The sequence below is a fragment of the Chaetodon auriga genome, chromosome 11 (assembly GCF_051107435.1).
Source record: "Chaetodon auriga isolate fChaAug3 chromosome 11, fChaAug3.hap1, whole genome shotgun sequence".
In the NCBI taxonomy this organism is placed as follows: domain Eukaryota; kingdom Metazoa; phylum Chordata; class Actinopteri; order Chaetodontiformes; family Chaetodontidae; genus Chaetodon; species Chaetodon auriga.
The window spans coordinates 26,975,001-26,995,000 of record NC_135084.1 but is presented as its reverse complement, the minus strand read 5'-3'; the positions used below and the strand labels follow the sequence as shown (position 1 = coordinate 26,995,000).

At 44.6% G+C, this 20,000-nt stretch overlaps 3 protein-coding genes and 1 long non-coding RNA gene across 6 annotated transcripts in view; 1 reads left to right on the top strand and 3 right to left on the bottom strand.

Annotated features, from left to right (window-relative positions):
- pdxkb (pyridoxal (pyridoxine, vitamin B6) kinase b) overlaps positions 1 to 12,521 on the bottom strand; it is a 26,495-nt gene extending 13,974 nt beyond the window's left edge. Inside the window, exons 1-2 of the mRNA XM_076742544.1 lie at positions 11,972 to 12,521; positions 3,206 to 3,260 (exon numbers count right to left, since the gene is read on the bottom strand). Coding sequence (XP_076598659.1) covers positions 3,206 to 3,260; positions 11,972 to 12,052 — 136 coding nt within the window. The 5' untranslated portion in view covers positions 12,053 to 12,521. The remainder of the gene's footprint in view (positions 1 to 3,205; positions 3,261 to 11,971) is intronic.
- On the top strand, positions 12,271 to 15,966 carry LOC143327903 (uncharacterized). The gene is made up of 3 exons (XR_013077767.1): positions 12,271 to 12,612; positions 12,810 to 12,931; positions 13,337 to 15,966. It is a non-coding gene; the product is annotated as an uncharacterized LOC143327903 (long non-coding RNA).
- On the bottom strand, positions 13,187 to 16,871 carry LOC143327902 (ATP synthase-coupling factor 6, mitochondrial-like). The gene is made up of 6 exons (XM_076742546.1): positions 16,729 to 16,871; positions 15,955 to 16,042; positions 15,344 to 15,439; positions 14,982 to 15,042; positions 13,732 to 13,856; positions 13,187 to 13,477 (listed from the first exon to the last, which is right to left on the bottom strand). Exons 1-6 carry the CDS (start codon positions 16,759 to 16,761, stop codon positions 13,422 to 13,424), a joined length of 459 nt encoding a protein of 152 aa, XP_076598661.1. The 5' UTR covers positions 16,762 to 16,871; the 3' UTR covers positions 13,187 to 13,421.
- Positions 16,872 to 17,733: 862 nt separating this feature from the next.
- itsn1 (intersectin 1 (SH3 domain protein)) overlaps positions 17,734 to 20,000 on the bottom strand; it is a 38,693-nt gene continuing 36,426 nt past the window's right edge. For all 3 annotated transcript variants that reach the window (XM_076742234.1, XM_076742231.1, XM_076742232.1), the window contains one exon: positions 17,734 to 20,000. This exon is cut by the window's right edge and continues 897 nt beyond it. The gene's annotated coding sequence lies outside the window, so the exon portion shown is untranslated.

Here is a 20,000-nt window from a genome sequence, read left to right as displayed (position 1 = left end):
CCAGGTCACGTGGTGGGGGGTTCTGGTTGCTAAGCAACAAGCCGGGAGAAAGCCAAAGGGGCTAAGAAAGAGAGATGAGCAGTCAGTGTGCTGTGTGTGTGTGTGTGTGTGTGTGTGTGTGTGTGTGTGTGTGTGTGATAAGAGCTGCTTCTGACGTCATCATTCGCTGCTGTCGCAATTCACAAGGCCTGCTGCTGTTTACTGCTGCGTCCTGTCGCTCTGCCCCCACCCCCTCCATCATCTGCTGTCTCTCTCTCCCTCTACTCCCCCCCCACCCCCTCCATCATCTGCTGTCTCTCTCTCCCTCTACTCCCCCCCCACCCCCTCCATCATCTGCTGTCTCTCTCTCCCTCTACTCCCCCCCCCCCCCCGATGCATCACACCAAATTACACACTCTCTTTGAAGGAATTGCAAATGTTAGGTTTCAATATACAAGATGTGATTAAAGGAGCGCCGAGTCTGGGCATTTTTCTGCTAAGGTCACTGAGACAAACACCATTACACCGTGCAGGTGAGGACGTTTCCCACTGAGGAAGACGTTTCCTGTGACTGCCTTCGTCCTCAGCTGCATCCCTGTGTGCTCTGAATGTGTGGTGATATTCACAGTGAGCATGAAACCTGTGATTAGAGTATGTCCTTCATCTTCATCTAATGGTCCCTAAAGGTTTAACCTGAGCTTAGAGTCAGCTGGGACTCACAGGAGTCGGTCCAGGTCGTGTTCAGACAGACCAGAGCTGTGGGGGGGCGATGAAAACATGGAGTATGGATGTGACAAAAACATGAAATCATTTCAGACATGACGACTTTGTAGAGCTGTAAAATTGTGGCTAATATCATAAGATGCTGTGCAGTGTTTGGCACCTGATGAGTTGTCAAGTCCGACCTTCCCCCAGTCTACACATGACTTCCACCACCTCAGGCTCAAAATCATCCATCTCAAAAAATGAAATGACAAAACCAGCATCTAAACTCGCTTATTTCAATCCAGATGTGAAGCAGCTTGCTGACCTTTCCTGGCTTGAAGCAGGAAACCAGGACTTATACACAGTGCAGAAGGTTGTGATCACATGAGGGGTCGAGGCCATCCGCTCTGTGCCACCCAACACTGTGACGACGACGACGACGACGACGACGACGACGACGACAACAACAACAACAACAACGACAACAACAACAACAAACAACAACAACAACAACAACAACAACAACAAACAACAACTACAACAACAACAAACAACAACAACTACAACAACAACAACAAACAACAACTACAACAACAAACAACAACTACAACAACAAACAAACAACTACAACAACAAACAACAACTACAACAACAAACAACAACTACAACAGAGAAATGTTGACACACCACAGCCGACTGACTTCCCAAACAACATTTTAACTCGTGTGTTTGAGATGATTAAACACCAGAAACGATTATTCTGTTGATGGAAACATAGAAAACTGGGCCTTCACACTGGCAAACGATCAGCTGTGTGAGTTCAATGAAGCATCTGACACCCAACTCTGTACCTATATTGACCTTTCTGTTGGTGACAGGGAACAGAGGGAGCTCAAAGCGACTCCTCAGATGAAGAGAAACTCACGATGTGCCGATCACGTGAGGACCTCTCAGTCTGGGTGGTGCTGCTGTCCTCTGTGAAACAACAAGCAGCAGCTGTGCACATGAGCTTGTTTTCACAGCGCTCAGCTGATTCGTTCTCTGAGCGCCGTTAGCATGAAGAACATGAGCTGAGACCATCCGTCAGACTACTCATTCATGGGGCTGGAAATTAGATCAAAATATTAAAATAAATGTTACACCAAGGGATGACGCAGACGCCCCTCTGGCCAATCAGTATTTCTGTGGCGAGTACGATCATCCAACACATCATCAGCGTTAGAAACACAGGACCAAAGAGCACGTCTGCCCTTAGCAAGGCTTTTAGAGTCAAATTCAGTGCTTTTTATGATCTTTTTATGACCTCAATAAAGATAATTTAAGACCCAAAAACGTTGAAACAGGATCTTTGAAGAGCTAATTTACTGAGCGCTCACATACGTCCTCATCTGGCTCGAACGGTGCCGTGAAGACGAAGCAGCATCTCAGTTCTTTGTGGTTCAGTGTTAGAGAGAAGTGACCTTTAAAAACCCTTTTTTATAGACGAGCCTTTCTCTAAATCTCCATTCTGGGCTTTGAGTTTTGCTCTTTTTGTTGTCTGCTTTGTCTCTCATCGGGCTGTTTCAAAATGAGATTTTCACCCTGTTTGTTGATCCTTTTTTAATCTTTGTATGTGTTAAAAAGTGCTTAAATTTCAGCACCGAAAAACCTTCATCAGGTCGACACACACTTTATCAAGCAATTGAACACCACTGCTGTATCAATCATACATCGATCATCCATCTGATCAATGATGACAACATATCTCTGTGTAAAGCAACCAATCATCATGCTGTAGTTTTTGTTGAAACAGCCAAACGTTATCATGATAATCAATAATCAACACAAGCAGAATATCCCTCTGTGAGAGGTAGTTTTGCAGGATGCAAACAAACACCACATTTTGTCAGCAGTGATAGAAAGCAGGTCAACAGAACATTTCTGGATGCACAGCCAAATTAAAAATGTTCACCCAAACTGAATCTTACTGCCATTTCAGTAATTAATATAACGTATGCTGTGGTACAGGAAGGGTTCAAGGGGTACCTCAAGAATTTAGGGCAAAGTTAAAGGTCACAGCCAGCAGAAACAGAGACAGAGACAGAGACATTCTGACTTTAAGTCCCTAATGAGACCCTGTCCTTGGCATAAATGTCCACATCCTCTGTCCCGTGTTGTAACTTTGCAGCCTCGGAGCCAAACGCTGACTTCATGTCACTGTTTCACAGTCAACTCACCTCCAAGACACGAGACAGCCTGTTTCAAATGTGAATGGAGTTCAGCCCCCACAGCTGCGTCTGTGTTTGAACGCTGCTCTGGTGTCAGCCAGAGAAGTCAATGACACCCCCCCCCCAAAAAAAACTGGACTCACTCAGCTGTGGACTCGTCAGCCTTGAAGACCACCGTCTCTCTAACACCACTGACCAACACCTCATCACCACTGACTGACTCATACTCTCACACACACACACACACACACACACACACACACACACACACACACACACACACTCTAAGAAATATGCCATTTCATCTGTCTTACCTGTGTGGTTGGAGAACTGGACAGAGTTGATGGAGTCCACCTCAAAGCCTAAAACCTGGAAAGAGGAGACAGAGAGGAGACATTTCAGGCTCAACTGTACTTTCAGTAGAGTAGTACAAATACACCACACTCCTGTACTCGCAGTATGCAAACTGTGCAGCAACAGTCATACTGCGATTAAAGCTGGACTGGCTGTAATTTGCAAAAAACAATCAAACCTACAATAACTGTTTTTTGGCCAATCAGAAACAAGCTGGGATCACGCCACATGACGTCTTATGGCCTTTAAATAACTGCAAAGCCGTTAGCACCGCGCTGCGTGTGCAGGCTAACATGGCTGACACTGATCCTGACTGGTGTTCACTCTCCTGTCAGCTCCGTGTGTCTCCACCAGCTCCTGGTGGAAATCCAACGTTCCACCATGTCCCACACCTGTCCACACCTGAATATGAAAATAAGACCGTCCCGCCACCCTGACCGATGTCCACAGACCCCTTACATTAAGACAAGGGGACACACGGTGAATCCTAAAATCAGCACTGGGCAAACACTTGCTTTGGATTGGGTGAACTGGTTCCTCCATCAAGTGACCACAGTCAGGTCGCAGTCAGATACCTGGCTGACGGTGAAACGCTGTCAACATCCCTGCGTCACAGAAATGAAACATAGACTAGTTTATTTGTGTAGTATTGAAGTACATGTACCCATCACTTCCACAGAATGTCTGAGAGGCTACAGTCAACAGAGAGACGCGGTGGGAGAGGATGGGGGTGGAGTGGATGGGAGAGACGCTATGGCTGCAGTCATTGGTGGAGCGTGTTTCTGCAGCTCTGGGGCGGCAGATTGGTCACGCCGGCTCATGTCGCCTCTGCCTCTGCGTCATACACTGAAATCTGTGAGCCACGTTTTACAGAAAGCATTAAGTACGAGGCAGCCTCCTCCACCTGGTCAGGTGCTTGCACAGACACAGTTTTTGGCAGGTAAACATCCCTAAGGTGTTCATCTTTCCTGATTGGTGGGTGCTGTTTGAGTGAATGGCTTCTTGTCATGTTACAGCTGATGTTCTACATACTGCCACCTGCTGGACTGGAGGGGAATTTAGCAAACACATCAAAAAGGTGGTCAAGCCTCCCATCGACGTTACAGGTAACTTTTTTGGAAAAAGAAAGGTTAAAAACATGGAAGCTTTCTGGGAAAATATGTAAATGAGGACAGCGGGAGAGACGGGCAAAATATGTGAAAATCCCAGGACAGACGGGAACGTTAGCAGGTCTGAGATGTTCACCAGCTGATTGGTAGCTTTCAGTAACGTCTGCAGTTTGACGTTGAGCAGTTCATGGCGCTTTTAGAGCGTTTTAGCCGAAAGCAGCCGGGATACGATAAAACTCATCCACACGAGCTGCACCTGTCACAGTACACATGGTGATATGATCCATTGATGATGTGAAAATATTGATCAGCTGCCTTAAATCTACACGTTGGCTGTGATCTGTGAGGAGATAAAAACAACACTCCGTGAGTCTGACTTCAGCTGAAAACCTGCACAGATCTGAACTTTCTGTTTTTTCATTACCAGAGACAGACGGACAGACACGTGACCAAAGACGAGCACAGTCAGCTGTTATCTGAAGGACTTCATTTAATTGGACGGAAGCAGGAAGCAGCAGCAGTGAATGACTTCTTTGTTCTTTTCAACTGACTGTATCTTTGAGGTACAAGACTCCGCTTTCGGGACTGACTTTGTCAGTGCGCCGCTTCCTGAAGTGTAACGTGTATTCTGAACGGTGAGATACTGCATTTGTACTACTGCACGAGGCGTTCAGGAAACATGCTCAGCTCTCAGTGGTGTCAGGGATGAAGAACATGACACCGTTTCTACTGAAAGTACTAGTTCTAAAAGACAGAAGTGTAGGAACACACCTCTGATTACACACTTCATAATCTAACCTCTGTGATTTTTTAGTGGTATCTAAAGGGACATCCTATATTTGTCCTCTGCTACCTGGAGGTCAGAAGAAGCCCAGTGACCCTGTGGCTGGTAGAAATCTAATCCACCAACTCTGCAGTACACTGAACCTTCAAGCTGCTTTTGAAAGATTTTTATCGAGGTCAAACTGGAGACGCTCAGTTCATAGTTAGCGTTTTAAGCCCTGACCCGCAGAGGCTCTAGTTTCATGCATTCTGTGCACAGATGTACTGAAATGTTAGAAACATGCTGTGTACAGTTCAACAGCATGAGCTCCAGCCTCCACAATGGCCCTAAAACGTGATGACAGCTGATGAGTATGACTGAAAGAAGTCCTGTGTGATCGACAAGCGATCTATTATCCTATTCTATTTTTATGCTAGCTCTATTTTATTCACTCTTGTAAATACCTTTTTTTTTAGATGTATATGTTTTATTCTGAATATTGCACTGTGAAGTTGAGTTGGCATTAAGCACAAAACATTTCCTTACTGGTGACGATGTTACATTGTTACAAGTACATGACAATAAAGAATCCTGAATCTTGAATCCTGTCGATCATGTGGCTACGTCTTTACTTTATGTTGACTTAAGGATCAATTCAGAAGTGATTTGAGGGTCTGGATTCTATTTGCATGTGAATGAGACTCAAACGCAGAGGAAAATGTTCGTTTTTATCTGGATACATGAAGTCACGTAGACCCAAATCCTATTAGGTGTTTCTTAATAGGAAGTGATTCTGTTTGCTGTGGATAAAACCCTGTTTGACTGTGGTAGAAGACCCTTTAACATAGGAACAACCTGTCTATTACAACATGTTCCTTTGGTGGAGCAGGACACAAACTGACTGTTGATGTCAAGCTGATGGGCTAAGAATATGTTATTTAGGTCACATCCTTTCTCGCTCTATTCATAAGCCTCAAGTCAGTGACACAGATAGACTGCTGATGCTGGGGAGAAAGCATGGCCAGAGACTGCAAAGAGGAAATTAACAAAACCATGAAAAGTAAACACTGAGCCTTCTGTGACACGTGTGGTACATTCCCACATGAGGAGGCCCTCTTGCCACGGGCCAGTGAAGTGTTTCTTAATTAGCATGTGTCACAGCACAGGATCATCACGTCTGAGTCAACACAGATGCTGTATTTACTGCGTCATGGCTGAGCTGTGGGTTGACTCCAGGCTTCAGTCTGCACTGACTGCTGTTCGACTGACAGGTCTTTTCTGTTAGTGGGATGTTTTCTATATTCTTGACATGTTTGCATTTACAGCCCAATTCCAAAAAAGTTAGCAGACTATGTAGCATATAAATTAAGCAAAATGTGATCATTTGTTAATCCTTTTTGACATAAGCTGAACTGAAAAAAGCACAAGTCAATATATTTAATGTCTGACCTCATCAGCCTCATTGATTTCTGTAAATATCTGCTGATTGTGAATCTGATGCAGCAGCACGTTTCACAGACTGGAACGCTCCAAAAACACCTGTTTGGATCATTCCACAGGTAAACAGGCTGATTGGTAACAGGTGAGAGGATCATGATTGGGTATGAAAGGGGCATCCTGGAAAGACTCAGTCGATCACAGAGGATGCAGCGAGGTTCACCACTCTGTGAACACATGAAGGATGAAGGAGATGAACACATGGACTCAGAGACACTTCAGGAAAGTGAACACAGTTTGATTATTGATGATTGATTCTGGTTTGAATAACGTGTAGACAGAGTCCAGACTTCTGTTGGAAGTGGGGTTGTATATTTCTTTGTCTCAGCTGGACAATAGAGTTCACTCTGTTCAATTCTACTCCAGATGTAGCTACAGGAACAACTTTAATTACATTAAGCACTAATTAAATTGATCCCAGGCTTGTCTGGTTACCAACAATGAAGAATTAGTCATTTTGTCACAAGGCTTCAGTCTCCTCTGAACGACGTTTGGGCATTAGCTTCTAAAAGTGAACGAGCTGCCAAATTCAAAGTTTGAAGATTTGATGATGGTCAAAAAGGTTTCAAGGCACTTGTTGTTCTTTCCCATCATGTGTGGATCATAACAGCTTTCCCTTGCATTTAAAATCACAAAGGACTGACACTCAGGACATCAGGGTGGGGACACGAGCGACTCCAGAAACAGGTCAGCCAACCAGCTGAAGTGTCCTTGAGCAAAACGCTCCACGGTGTCAGCGTGGAACCAAAGGTTGTTGCTACTGAAAGGGGAAGAGAAACTGTCACACTGATAATTCACTGATTCATCTTCACAGTCTCTCACGTCTTCATCAGCTACCTGCTCTCTTCTTCTTCTTCTTCTGCAGTGCTGCCTTGATAAAATGAGCCTGTTTGGTTCCACTTGTACTTGATTTTTGGAGGAAATCACACTGACTACCAACCAATGAGGCTCCAAACTGATGATACACATTTAACTCCATGTAAAAAGCATTAATCTGCACTGTGGGGCCTGACGACTGCACGCCTGATGCTTTGTTTCTATGTGAAAGCTCAGTCTATCCAGTCCAGCTCTGAGGCAGCCTGTCTCCATCTTCAGTGACATCACCAGGAGGAATCCAGCCGCAGCCAATCACAGCCCTGCTCCCTCAGATCGCCTTGCCTGCTGACAGGCGTGAGATTCTCTGTCCTGTCAGCACAGAGGGAGGGATGCCCTGCACATTTCCTGACATCATCATCATCATCATCATCATCATCATCACCACCCTTATCTGAATCATGGTTCTGACTTTGAGAGCTGCTCTTCACTGACTCTGCTTTTCTGCTTACTAGCTCAAAATAAAGAAAACAGTAATAAAAAAATAGTCTCTTTTTCTTTGTCCTTCATGTCCACATTCACAAACTCACCAGCCAAACACATTTCTAATACTGTCCGCTTATACCTGCCACTGATACACTGGACTGGATCTGACTTCAACCCTACATTTACATCGTCGTTATTCCCCTTAACATCTCAACAAGTGAAAATGTGGTGCCTGGACATTTTGTCTCCATGGATTCAACAATTTAAAAGTCCTTTCAATGCAAATTACATTTAAAAGTAGAGTCAATATTTCATCTCTCTAATAATTTGAAAGTGAAAGCAACAGAGAGACTGTCTGCATGACTGGTCTAAGTTCTCACCTGGGGACAGGTCCACAAAGAAATCACAACATCTGGATGACTCATAATAGTTCATTTAGCTCAATGCAAGACTATTTAAGGCCTTGAATCAAGGCAGCGTAACTTGCACGGTTAAAAGGCTGTATCACAGATACCGTCTGCAGAATCAAACATTAATGTGGTCTTACTATTTAGCTCGTTTACAGATGCTCTTAATAGTTACTGGCACCAGTAAACACTGGCTGCAGCATCAATATGGTAAAACTGGTCTTTTTCTGATTACACTTGACACCACTGTCACGTTAGCAACAGAATCATTATTTATCCTTATTTTACTGGATATATTTGTAAGGGACCATGTGGAACAATAATAATAAATGTTGCCACAATCTATTAAAACACCTGATTTTCCTCCAAAGATCAACCAAGTGTTATCAAAACTAACACTCAACACACAAACATGCATGTTGGTATTAACACATAAGGGAAAGAAATCGTGGATACCAGTATCTTTAAAAAGCCACATCCAACAGTCGATCCTACTGACTAATGTCGACTTAACTATGACCTGCTCTGGTTAAGATGGAGGTTTCGTACAATGTCCTGGTTAACATCAGTGTCTAGTACGAGCTTTAGGCAACTGCCCTGGTAAACATTACTTTAACATTAGCCTGGTTCAAATAGGCCTTAATCAGCCGTAGTAGAACATTAATGGCTGCACTGAATCCTGGTGACATGCATCAAAGCCCAGCAGCCATTAGGATAACCGCCGAACACATCCTGAGGCACCGCAGGCTAAAAATACACCAGCACTTCTCACAACAAGTGACCATCTTTCAGGACGATGGGACGTGGACTGTAGGCCTGTCCCAGCCTCAACGTCTCGAGGGACTGCCACACTGCCGCTGGTGGAAAATATGAAACTGTAACAATCACCAGCATCATCACCATCATCATCATCATCATCATCATCATGGCAATTATAGAGCCAAAGCAATCGCTGTTATCATCGCACTGTCAACATCAGGGACGGTAAAAAGGAAATGGCGATCACTGTCACGGCTGGGAGGAGCCAATAACCTCTGTGTCCCTTCATATAATATCAAATCAATGGCTTGTTTTGAATGCATTTGCCGTTTCTGTCTTTATTCTAGCCGTGAAGTTCTTTGTAAAGCACTCAGCTGACTGTGCCTTCAGGTAAGGGTGTTATTACGGCTACTACAGGTAATGACTCAACACCACAGTCACTGGTCCCTATTATCAGGCTACAGTCAGCAGCTCTTCCTCTGTAAGTGCTCAGAAATCCACTGTGTGGTTAGCTGATTGACGCCTGCCACCCTCCACTTTCTTTAGATGACCCTCTGATAAGGGGTCAGTCACACAAAGGATCGTGTCAAAAGAGGCACCCTGACCAGTTAAAAAGAATCACGAAAACTCATCACCTGTTTTCTTCCGTTCCATTGGTTACTATGATGAACACCTCGGCCGTCGGTCAGTTTAAGGGTTATTGAGATTAACCATTAACACTGGAAGGAATCAATGCTTGCTGTGGTAACTTTCAGCTTACTTATGTATAAGCTAAGCAGTCATTTAAAACTATGTTTGTGTCTTACAGTTATATCAGACACCGGCCAGCCAGTGAGCAGAGTAGAAGTCATAATTAAATAAGACATTAAGGTAAATTATGGTAACAATCATTATTTGACATTCATTAGGATGACTGTGTTTCCCTTCTCACGCTGGCTCACTTCCGATATGACCATCTTTATTTAAGAGCAGCTCAAGATGCTGGACTGTTGGCTGATTGGTTGGTTGACCTTTTGATCAGGTGTCACTGGTTGTTATAGCTGCTCTCAGGTTAGACTTTTATTTAAAAACTGCATTATCAGTAAACTTTGATCTGTTTGAGATTCATCATTTTGGTTCACTTGGATTGAGGGAGGAGACCATCTAAGCCATCAGAGTGTGGCCCGGCTTGGTCTGGACCTGATTAGAGCAGGCTAAACCACGTCTGTGGAAAAACTGTGCTGGCAGACTACTGCCATTGGAGTTCTTGATTCTGATTGGATGGCGGGTGCCCATCATATCTCTGTAATGTACAGTGTAATGGGACACCTGACGCAGACGGCCGTTTGACACTACAAATGAATCACTGAACTGGAGGCAATGATTTAACAGAGTTCAGATTAAGAGCTTTGAGTTTGTCACAAATTAATGTGCGTCTTTTGTGCTGGACATCCAGGCTTCAACAGTCCCTGATACTGCCCTTTTCTCTACTGAGGAAGTTTCCAAATGTTTATTGTCCAGATGGGATGCTCACATGATCAATGGGACCACAGTTAGAGGTGATTTTATGATGCTGCAAAAGCAAATGACAAGACAGCCATTGGTCACACTGTAAGTGTAGAGTGCCCACCTAAAAGGGCAACTTCATGTTTCAAAAGCAGTGATCAATACGTTATTATATTCTCTGTCACTGAACTGTACAGGCCATTTAGAAAGATCTTTAAACCTTTGTAACACACACACACGCATGCACGCACACACACACACACACACGCGCGCGCGCACACACACACACACACACACACACACACACACACACACAACATGTACGTCTGCCCTTATTCTAATGAAACACAATGTGCCGAAGCAGCAAACAGCTGCTCTCTGTAGTGAAGGAGGCACATGTAGGTTAACCTTCTCCTCAATGTGTACAAGTTCATTTAAAAAGCCAAAGCAAACAGCTGTATTGATTATTTGTTCACCTGGTATTACACACTGCAGGAGGCTCAATGTGTGGATGTTCTCACACACATCACGACCATCACAGCTGTCTGTCTGCCCGTCTACCTGCCGACCTGTCTGTCTGCCTGGCTGAAGCTGTATGAAGACCCGATGCACCCACACTGTGCTGGCCAGTTAACAGGTTGACTTCTTCTGGGTACAAATGTCTCTCTGCCCCCTGAGATCATCATTAAGTACCTTATGGAAGGTGTAAAGTGTCACTGACAGGTAAGTAAGGCCTTAGGTTCACCTGTCAGTCACAGGCTTGTTTGTCCACGTCACAGTTACCATCACTGTCACCACTCATGCAGGCAGGGCTCATCTGATCAACATGAGGTCCACTGTCAGACACCACTCCGCTTCTGGCCAACAGACTCGTCAGTAAGTCGCTCCACATTCAGGTATTTCTATTGAGTGCATCAAACACACGTATGCTTTCTCGTGATGGACAGAAAAACACGTTGTTCCTCCTTCATTTACAGCCTAGCTGTAAGACCCGTTCAGCTGCCATGAGCTCGCCCATGTTTCTCCTCCCTCAGTGCCATGGCTCCTGGACGGGGTGGAAAAGGGGGATTCTGTCGTCGAGGTGCCCACTTGACACCGAGATGACAGTTGTGTTATTCGGGCTTTTCATGCACGTCCCTTAACGCCATCGTTCATGGCCTTTTGCACGATCACAGTGGGGAAAATACAACTATCCGTGACCACATTTAACTCATTCAGCGACGGTTTAGGCGGATGACCGATTTCCCTTGAAAAGACCGAACGAAAATCCGTATTTACATGTGTCGGCTTCATGTTGAGGGAGGGTGGCGGTCAGATTTGGTGGGCAAAGGGGAACCAAGCGTGTCTGACGGGGTTGTGTCTCGCCGCTGGCTGTCCGATGATGGGTGCATTGAGGATTCTATTTACCTGTAATGGGAAAGAGGCGCTCTTGTTGCCCACGTATCCCCGGACGACATGGCTCTGTATGGACAGAACACGGCATTCCATGGCGGCTCCCGGTCAGCCGAGGAGGGACGCAGATAATCCGTTACTTCAACGATAATCGCGTCTACACATAACAACACGAAAAAAACTGAATCCAAACACAACCACAGAAGCTAACCAGGAACAATGTTGGCTAGCTAGCTAAGCAGCGGTGTGTGTCTCACGCAGGATGGCGGTGTGTGAGCGCGTGTAGTGGTTGTAGCGGGTGATGTGCAGAGTCTGTCTATGATTGGAGAGAGAGAGAGCGTGCGGCCTCACGCACAGACGCGCGTGGACACACACACAACAAAACAGCGGGTATCGGTTTGGACCGACCGTTGACGCTGCTGTTAGCGTTGTCGTTAACGTTTAGTTCACTGAGGATTAAAAAAAAGGTTGTCACGACCTGGACAGACAACCGACAGGTCGCGTGTAGCTAGACTTTTACTGAAGGACAATGACACACACACGCACGGCGGGATTCTGCGCAGGCAATCTGAGAGACCGCCTAAACCGGATTACGTCACCAGAGGACCACGAAACGCGTCCTGATTCCTGATCAACACATCTGGAATTAAATAAAGGTGAAGACACAAGTCCTTTCTATTTTATTTTATTTATTATTATTATTATTTTATCTTTACTATTTTACATTCATTTGGGTTTTTTTCCCTTATAAAATAAAGGACAAACGGAAAAAATGCTCAAGTTTGCATCCTTCACAGTGTAGTTTAAGGCGTGTGTGTGTGTGTGTGTGTGTGTGTGTGTGTGTGACTCACAGCTTCTCCATCAGAGTCGTGACTGAAGGGGACACCACACAACACAGCTGGCCGTGATGGAGAGCACATCGAGTATGAGAGAACATCGAGTACATGTGTAGATAACTACCGACTGCAGATGCAAGTAAGACAAAGGAAAAGAGAGAGAGGCGCAGAAACAGAGAGAAGTAGATATAAAGACAGATAAATGAGGCAAAGAGAAAGCGACTGAATGGACAGCACCACCTGCTGGACAGCAACACCTGCTGGACAGCACCACCTGCTGGACAGCAACACCTGCTGGACAGCACCACCTGCTGTTCATTCAGTGTGTGACGCTTTAGTCATTCTCATTGTTTCATACAAACATCCTGAATGTCACAGAAGGCCAGACTCACTCCTCCAGAAGCTCTGCTTTAATCAGATAAATGAGTCGATATCATTATTGATCACAGTTCAATCAGACAGAATATATTTCCCTTTTTTAATAGTGGATCTCCCAAACAAAGTTCACATGCAGCTTATTCTCTCCCTCTCGCTGTTCTCTCAGTTGTTGTCTCTCTCTGTTGGAAACGAGGAGGTGATGGAGGAGGAGGTCAGGAGACGGGGCTGAGGAGAAGAGGTGAAGGAAGGCCTCAAAGAGTCGGAGGCTGCCATCGTGGATCACGGGATTCCGGGTCCCCTTCGTGCTCTGAAGAGAAATCATTGGTTTGTCAGTGTACAGAGTTCAGTGAGTCTGAAAGTACCTGTAGGTTTGCTGCAGTACAACACAGATAAAACATGTTCATAGGTAAAAGTACAGCTAAAAACCACCATCTCCACATGTGATGATACTATGGGCCACACTGTTAACGAACACGGCAGACAAAGCAGTGTGTCTCTGTGATGTCCTCACATATTTTTATTATTTTTTCCCTCCTGAAAAAACAAGGTGTCCTCTCTCACCGCTGAAGGTGAACTCAGGGAAGCTGCTCAGGTCTCCTCCTCCATGAAGCCTCTGGAGCTTCGCCATCTCCTCGGACAGATGCTTTTGGTAATCTGGCTCCGCCTCCAACAGTCCTTCATTTAACCTGAGTGAGGAAGACGAGACAGAGGATGGAAGACGTCCCCTCTACATTTCACCTCAGCATTAAAGGTTCCCACCATGAACTCTGAGTTTGTCCTGTGTGGTTGGCATCAGGCAACTGGAGCACACCTGTGCCTCACCTGTGGACAGACTTTTCTAAAAGCAGGACGTCTCTTGAGACTCATTGTCTCTGTTAGAGGACAGAATTTATCACAACAAGACAGAACCTGAAACACGTCAGAGCAACATGTTTGCTTATTTCTACCAGCTACATTTCACACGAAGCACTTTTATTCTACAAACAGCTCAAGTTTAAATGTCTTTCTATTGATTCGTACCTTGAATCAGACCGTACCTTGAGTCAGATCGTACCTTGAGTCAGATCGTACCTTGAATCAGACCGTACCTTGAATCAGACCGTACCTTGAGTCAGATCGTACCTTGAATCAGATCGTACCTTGAATCAGACCGTACCTTGAGTCAGACCGTACCTTGAGTCAGATCGTACCTTGAATCAGACCGTACCTTGAGTCAGACCGTACCTTGAGTCAGATCGTACCTTGAATCAGATCGTACCTTGAATCAGACCGTACCTTGAGTCAGATCGTACCTTGAATCAGATTGCACCTTGAATCAGACCGTACCTTGAGTCAGATCGTACCTTGAGTCAGACCGTACCTTGTGTCAGACCGTACCTTGAGTCAGATCGCACCTTGACTCAGACCATACCTTGAGTCAGATCGTACCTTGACTCAGACCGTACCTTGAGTCAGATCGTACCTTGAGTCAGATCGTACCTTGAATCAGACCGTACCTTGAGTCAGATCGTACCTTGAATCAGACCGTACTTTGTGTTAGACCATACCTTGAATCAGATCGCACCTTGAATCAGACCATACCTTGTGTCAGACCATACCTTGAATCAGATCGTACCTTGAATCAGATCATACCTTGAATCAGACCGTACCTTGAATTCAAAGCCTGCTCATTCATAAGTGACTGAAGGTCCTTAAAAAATAGTTCAACATTTTGGGAAATTCACTCTCTGACAGAGGACTCAAGCAGCTGTCCTTTGTTTGTCTGTGAGACCTCCTGAAGGAGTGTCCTCACTGACTTTTTGTCTCCTTACCTGCGCATGTTGTTGTATTCTCTAATCTTCTCCAGGAAGAGTCTCTGCACCGGATCTAATTCTGAAAAACACAAAAACAAGACAAATAAAGAACAAAGAAGCAAGAAACAAGCAGAACAAACATTTGAGGGACTCAGTTAGTTAACAGTCTGTTCACTCATCTGGTTACCTGTGCTTACCTGAGGTTACCTGAGATTACCTGTGGTTACCTGAAGTTAACTGTGTTGCTGTTCTAACCCTCTGAATTTAGATTCTACACTAAAAAAATGATCCTGTAAAAATCCAAATCCAGCCTTTCTTCAGCTGCTGTGCTGACAGAAAAAACAAGACGTGGAGACATGAGACGTCCTGAATGTGCTGACCTTGACCAGCAGGTGGCGCCGTGTCCGGCCTGCTCTGGGAGGAGATCTGCTCCAGCAGTTCAGCAACATCAATGGCAGGCTGAGTCTTGGCTCTCTCTGTCGGTCACAGGAAACAGACAGAGAATAAAAGCACTGAAAACACTAATAAGAATCCAATCAGAATCCTTCAAGGAAACACTTGAAGGATTCTGATTGGACCATTCACATGTTCCACTCACTGATGGTCATTTATCCAACAACAGTTTGGCAACTGATTTTTCATGAAATTGTGTATATCTCAATATATGTCGATACTGCAATACAAATAACATTCAGAGTATCCTGATAGAGGATTTCTTTATTTCCTGTCACCGATCCAACATGGCGGCACGTTGTTCCGCGCCACGGGGCACCGCTGTCACTGATCCACAGACGCACAGGGACAATGGACGAATGCAGAGGACAGTGGATGAGCAGTAAACACCCCACAGAGACGGAGACAGACAGAGACAAAGACAGACAGACAGAGATACAGACACACACACACACACACACACACACACACACACACACACACACACAGAGACACAGACAGACAGATGGAGACAGACAGAGACGTCTGTTTGTCTCACTGATGGCAGATCTGTGAGGTTGTTTCCTGTCAGGTGGTTTGGAACTGAATACTGCAGCCTGTGGCCTCCAGAGGTCTCTGTGAATACACTGAATACACACACACACACACACACACACACACACACACACACACAGTCAGAAGTACTGGTCCTCCTGTCCTGACAGACTGGTTTGTGTTTGAAAAGCTAAATTAAGTGTTTCTGAGAAACATTTTTTCCAGCTGAAGAGTTTGAGAGTAAACTTCCAATGACTGCACAGTATCGTCACGTATTCACAGTATAAATACTTCATTCCTGCTTGTATGTGAAGGTAAAAATCTAATGAAGGGCAATGCAAATACTCAGAGTACTAAAGAAGTACTCAGATCCTTTACTAGAGTAAAAGCAGTGATACCACAGTGTGCAAATACTCTGTTACAAGGCATGCAGTCAACATTTTACTTGAATACAAAAGTACTAGCATAAAATACACTTAAAGTACAAAAAGTTCTTGTTGTGCACAATAATATATATTACATGACTGAATTTCCCCAGAAAGGATAGATAAAGTCTTATCTTAATTCTAATAATTGATGGATTAATGTTGGCATCACTTTTCTGTTTCTTCTTAATTACTTTATTTTCTGCTGTGTAGCAGCACAATAACACATCCTTACATTTTGTAGTAATTATCTGAATCTGTAAAGTACTTCAGTAACGTCACAGTACTTGAGTAAATGTACTTAGTTTCCACCATGAGGTCAGACTAAACTTTAGACAGAATCATGGACTCACTCTGAATCCTCCTCTGATCAAAGCAGCAGCCATGTTTGATCCGATCACAGATCAATAATCAAAGAGTTCGTCCTCAAGCTTCTCTGTTTGTATCCTTCAGACTCACTGCGCAACATCCAACAACCGTCTGTCTGTCTGTGTGTGTCTGTCTTCTGTGTGTGTGTGTCTGTGTGAGTGTCTTCTGTGTGTGTGTGTGTCTGTCTGTCTGTGTGTGTGTGTCTGTCTGTCTGTGTGTGTCTGTCTGTGTGAGTGTCTTCTGTGTGTGTGTGTGTCTGTCTGTCCTGTGGCTTCTCCATCATCATAGTGACAGAGAGCCTCCTCCTGAAGCCTCCACCTGAAGCCTCTTCACACTGGTGTCAAGACAAACAGAAAAAGAGCGTGTTTCCGGTCGGCATTATCAAAATAAAAGCCTGAATGGAAAACGAGTCTCAGTACTGTCTGATTGGTGCTCAGCGGTGTTTCTCAGCTACACTGATGGAAAGTAATTAAGTGCATTTACAATAGTGCAGTTTTGAGGTACTTGTACTTTACTTCAGTATTTCGACTTTACTTCAGTATTAAACTACTGCCGTTTATTTAGCTTTTTGCAGGTTTAGATGAATAACACAATGTGAGAGATAAAACTATAGAAAGTCTACTTGACTGAATAACTCACCTGTTACCTGGCTGAAATAATGAATTAACCTTACAGGACATGTTGAAAAGAAACTTCTGCTCTTCGTGTTTAATGCTCACTTTCCTTGATGCTGACAATGTTCTGTTTTTTAGGCAGCGATCATAAATTGAAAAATAAATAATTAATTTAAAAAACCCAATGTACCTTTATGTAATTATTGGATTTCCTTTGATTGAAACTCCATCTCTGCATGAAGCCAAACGATGAAAAGCTTCAGAACGTCTGGACGTTTATTCATGTGGATCGTAACCCTAACCCGCCCACTGATGTGTGAGTGTGGACATGTCCTCAAATGATTTTCCAGAGACAAAGAGGACGGACAGCTGCAGTCTTGGTCCAACTGAAGTTTATTCTGAACATTGAAAGACAACATGTTACATCATCATGTTCTACAGTGAAAATCCACAGCAGGCCTCATCGCCCCGTCGCTCATATATTAACTCTCAGATAGCAGTAGTAGTATTATAGTAGTATTATACACAACCTGGACAGGGGGGGGGGGGGGGGGGGCGGTACAGGGATGTAAGACAAATTCGTCATCGTTCGTTATCATCATCATCAGCGTCAGTCTGGGGAAACTCAAACATTCCTTCACACCTTCCTCCACCATCAAGCTGCTGTAACTGGCTGAGCCTTGCTGGCTTCTGATTGGACAGTGGCTGGTCACTCAGGTAACTATTGGTTGTCTCTGTGGTAATTCAGGAACCGTGGCATTAAATTAAAATGACTAACTACATTTACTAACTGGCCAAGCGGCTAGCTAACTAACTATCTACACCTCTGCTGAGCTAACAAACGGTCCAGCTGGCTAACGCAGCGGCCATTTTGAATACTCAGGCTGGGAAGATGGTGAATGCTGCCTTCAAACTCCTGAGTTTGTTTTTGACAAAGGAAGTCCAGTAAATAACCTTCAAAAATTAAAATTAAATTAAGTTTGTGAGAATAAACTGAAAAGAAAAAGTGTTGCCAGCTTTGATTTAGCTCCGTCTCATGAACGAGCTAACAGAACGGCGTGTGCGCGGCTATCAAAGATATACTGACACTTCTTTTTTAAAGAAACTACGTAAAATAAACTTAAAGGAAACTGAAGGAGGATTTAGCTTACATTTAAAAAAACACATTTTTGGACCAGCCTAGCAGCCTATAGCTAACTAGCTAGCCAATTTTCTTGCTAACTGTAAGTTGTTAGCATATAGCTAATAAATGTAGGCTAAAAATGATAACTGTCTATCTTAAGGTTCAAGTGATGAAGCAAAAAGTCCCTTCATTGGACAGGACTGATGATGATCCCACAAACAGACCAAAAGCAGCGATTGATCCTGTAACAGATCCATTATTGATTAATCCACCACTGAAAACAGAGAAATGAAATATTTGAGGCATTTTTAGCTCTTCAGTAGGAACCACTATAGGTAGAATTAAAAATAAAGAGTAAACCAGTCTCAAACTTTCAGTGTTTGTTTTTATCCAGTTTCCTGCTTTGACTATTCAAAATGGCCGCTGTCCCATCAGACGGGTCTCTGTTTGTTTTAAAGGTGCTGGGATGGAGATATATTATGGTCTGTACGGAGTGTCCCCGGGGTTACAGTGTGGACATGATCTGAAATGAAACACGTCTGTAGTACCTCCAGACTCTGGACCCCCGACTTGTTGAGGGTTTTCCTGCCGGTCCAGACTCTGGACCCCCGACTTGTTGAGGGTTTTCCTGCCGGTCCAGACTCTGGACCCCCGACTTGTTGAGGGTTTTCCTGCCGGTCCAGACTCTGGACCCCGGACTTGTTGAGGGTTTTCCTGCCGGTCCAGACTCTGGACCCCCGACTTGTTGAGGGTTTTCCTGCCGGTCCAGACTCTGGACCCCGGACTTGTTGAGGGTTTTCCTGCCGGTCCAGACTCTGGACCCCCGACTTGTTGAGGGTTTTCCTGCCGGTCCAGACTCTGGACCCCGGACTTGTTGAGGGTTTTCCTGCCCTGCGTCGTGACGTCCACTGTGGCAGCGTCAGAAGCAGAGGTGAGATATGTGACAGACATCAGATGAACTATGACCTCGTGTCCACCCAACATAAAAAACAAGAAAAATGAAGACATTCTTCTCGACAGTAGCTCCAGTTGAATCACCTGTCTCACCTGTCTCAGCCATATTATTCTCAGTATCATAATTAACACGTGGAGGAACGACTTGGCGTGTCTGTCATTTATTTACACTGGACACTGGACACTTGTCATATTTTGGGGTAAACTCTTTCTGTATGTTCAGCTTCTTTTCTCGTGAACCTGAACCTGTTCAGCACTTTCTGAGGGGACAAGGTCAGAGGTCAGAGGTCAGAGCTGAGTGAAGGTCAAAACAACCGAGATAAGAAAACGTACACGAGCCGCACCTTTAATTAGCCTGTCCGTCATGACACACACACACACACACACACACACACACACACACACACACACACACACTCTCTCTCAGGGACTGTTGGGACTAAGACGGGGGGCTGGGGCGTCTCACTGGAGTGTCTGTGAAAGTGTCTGATGAAGCAGAAGAAGAGGAGGAGGACACAGCAGGGACCCGGCTGATCTCCAGGAGGACTGGACTGAACCGGACTGG

What these genes read in the sequence shown, in the direction of transcription:
- LOC143327902 (XM_076742546.1), bottom strand. Translation starts at nt 16,761, where the DNA reads ATGGCTGCTGCTTTGATCAGAGGAGGATTCAGA. An exon ending in GGCGCCACCTGCTGGTCAAG is followed by an intron (nt 15,043 to 15,343) that starts GTCAGCACATTC and finishes TGTGTTTTTCAG; the next exon opens with AATTAGATCCGGTGCAGAGA. An exon ending in GAATACAACAACATGCGCAG is followed by an intron (nt 13,857 to 14,981) that starts GTAAGGAGACAA and finishes TTCCTCACTCAG; the next exon opens with GTTAAATGAAGGACTGTTGG.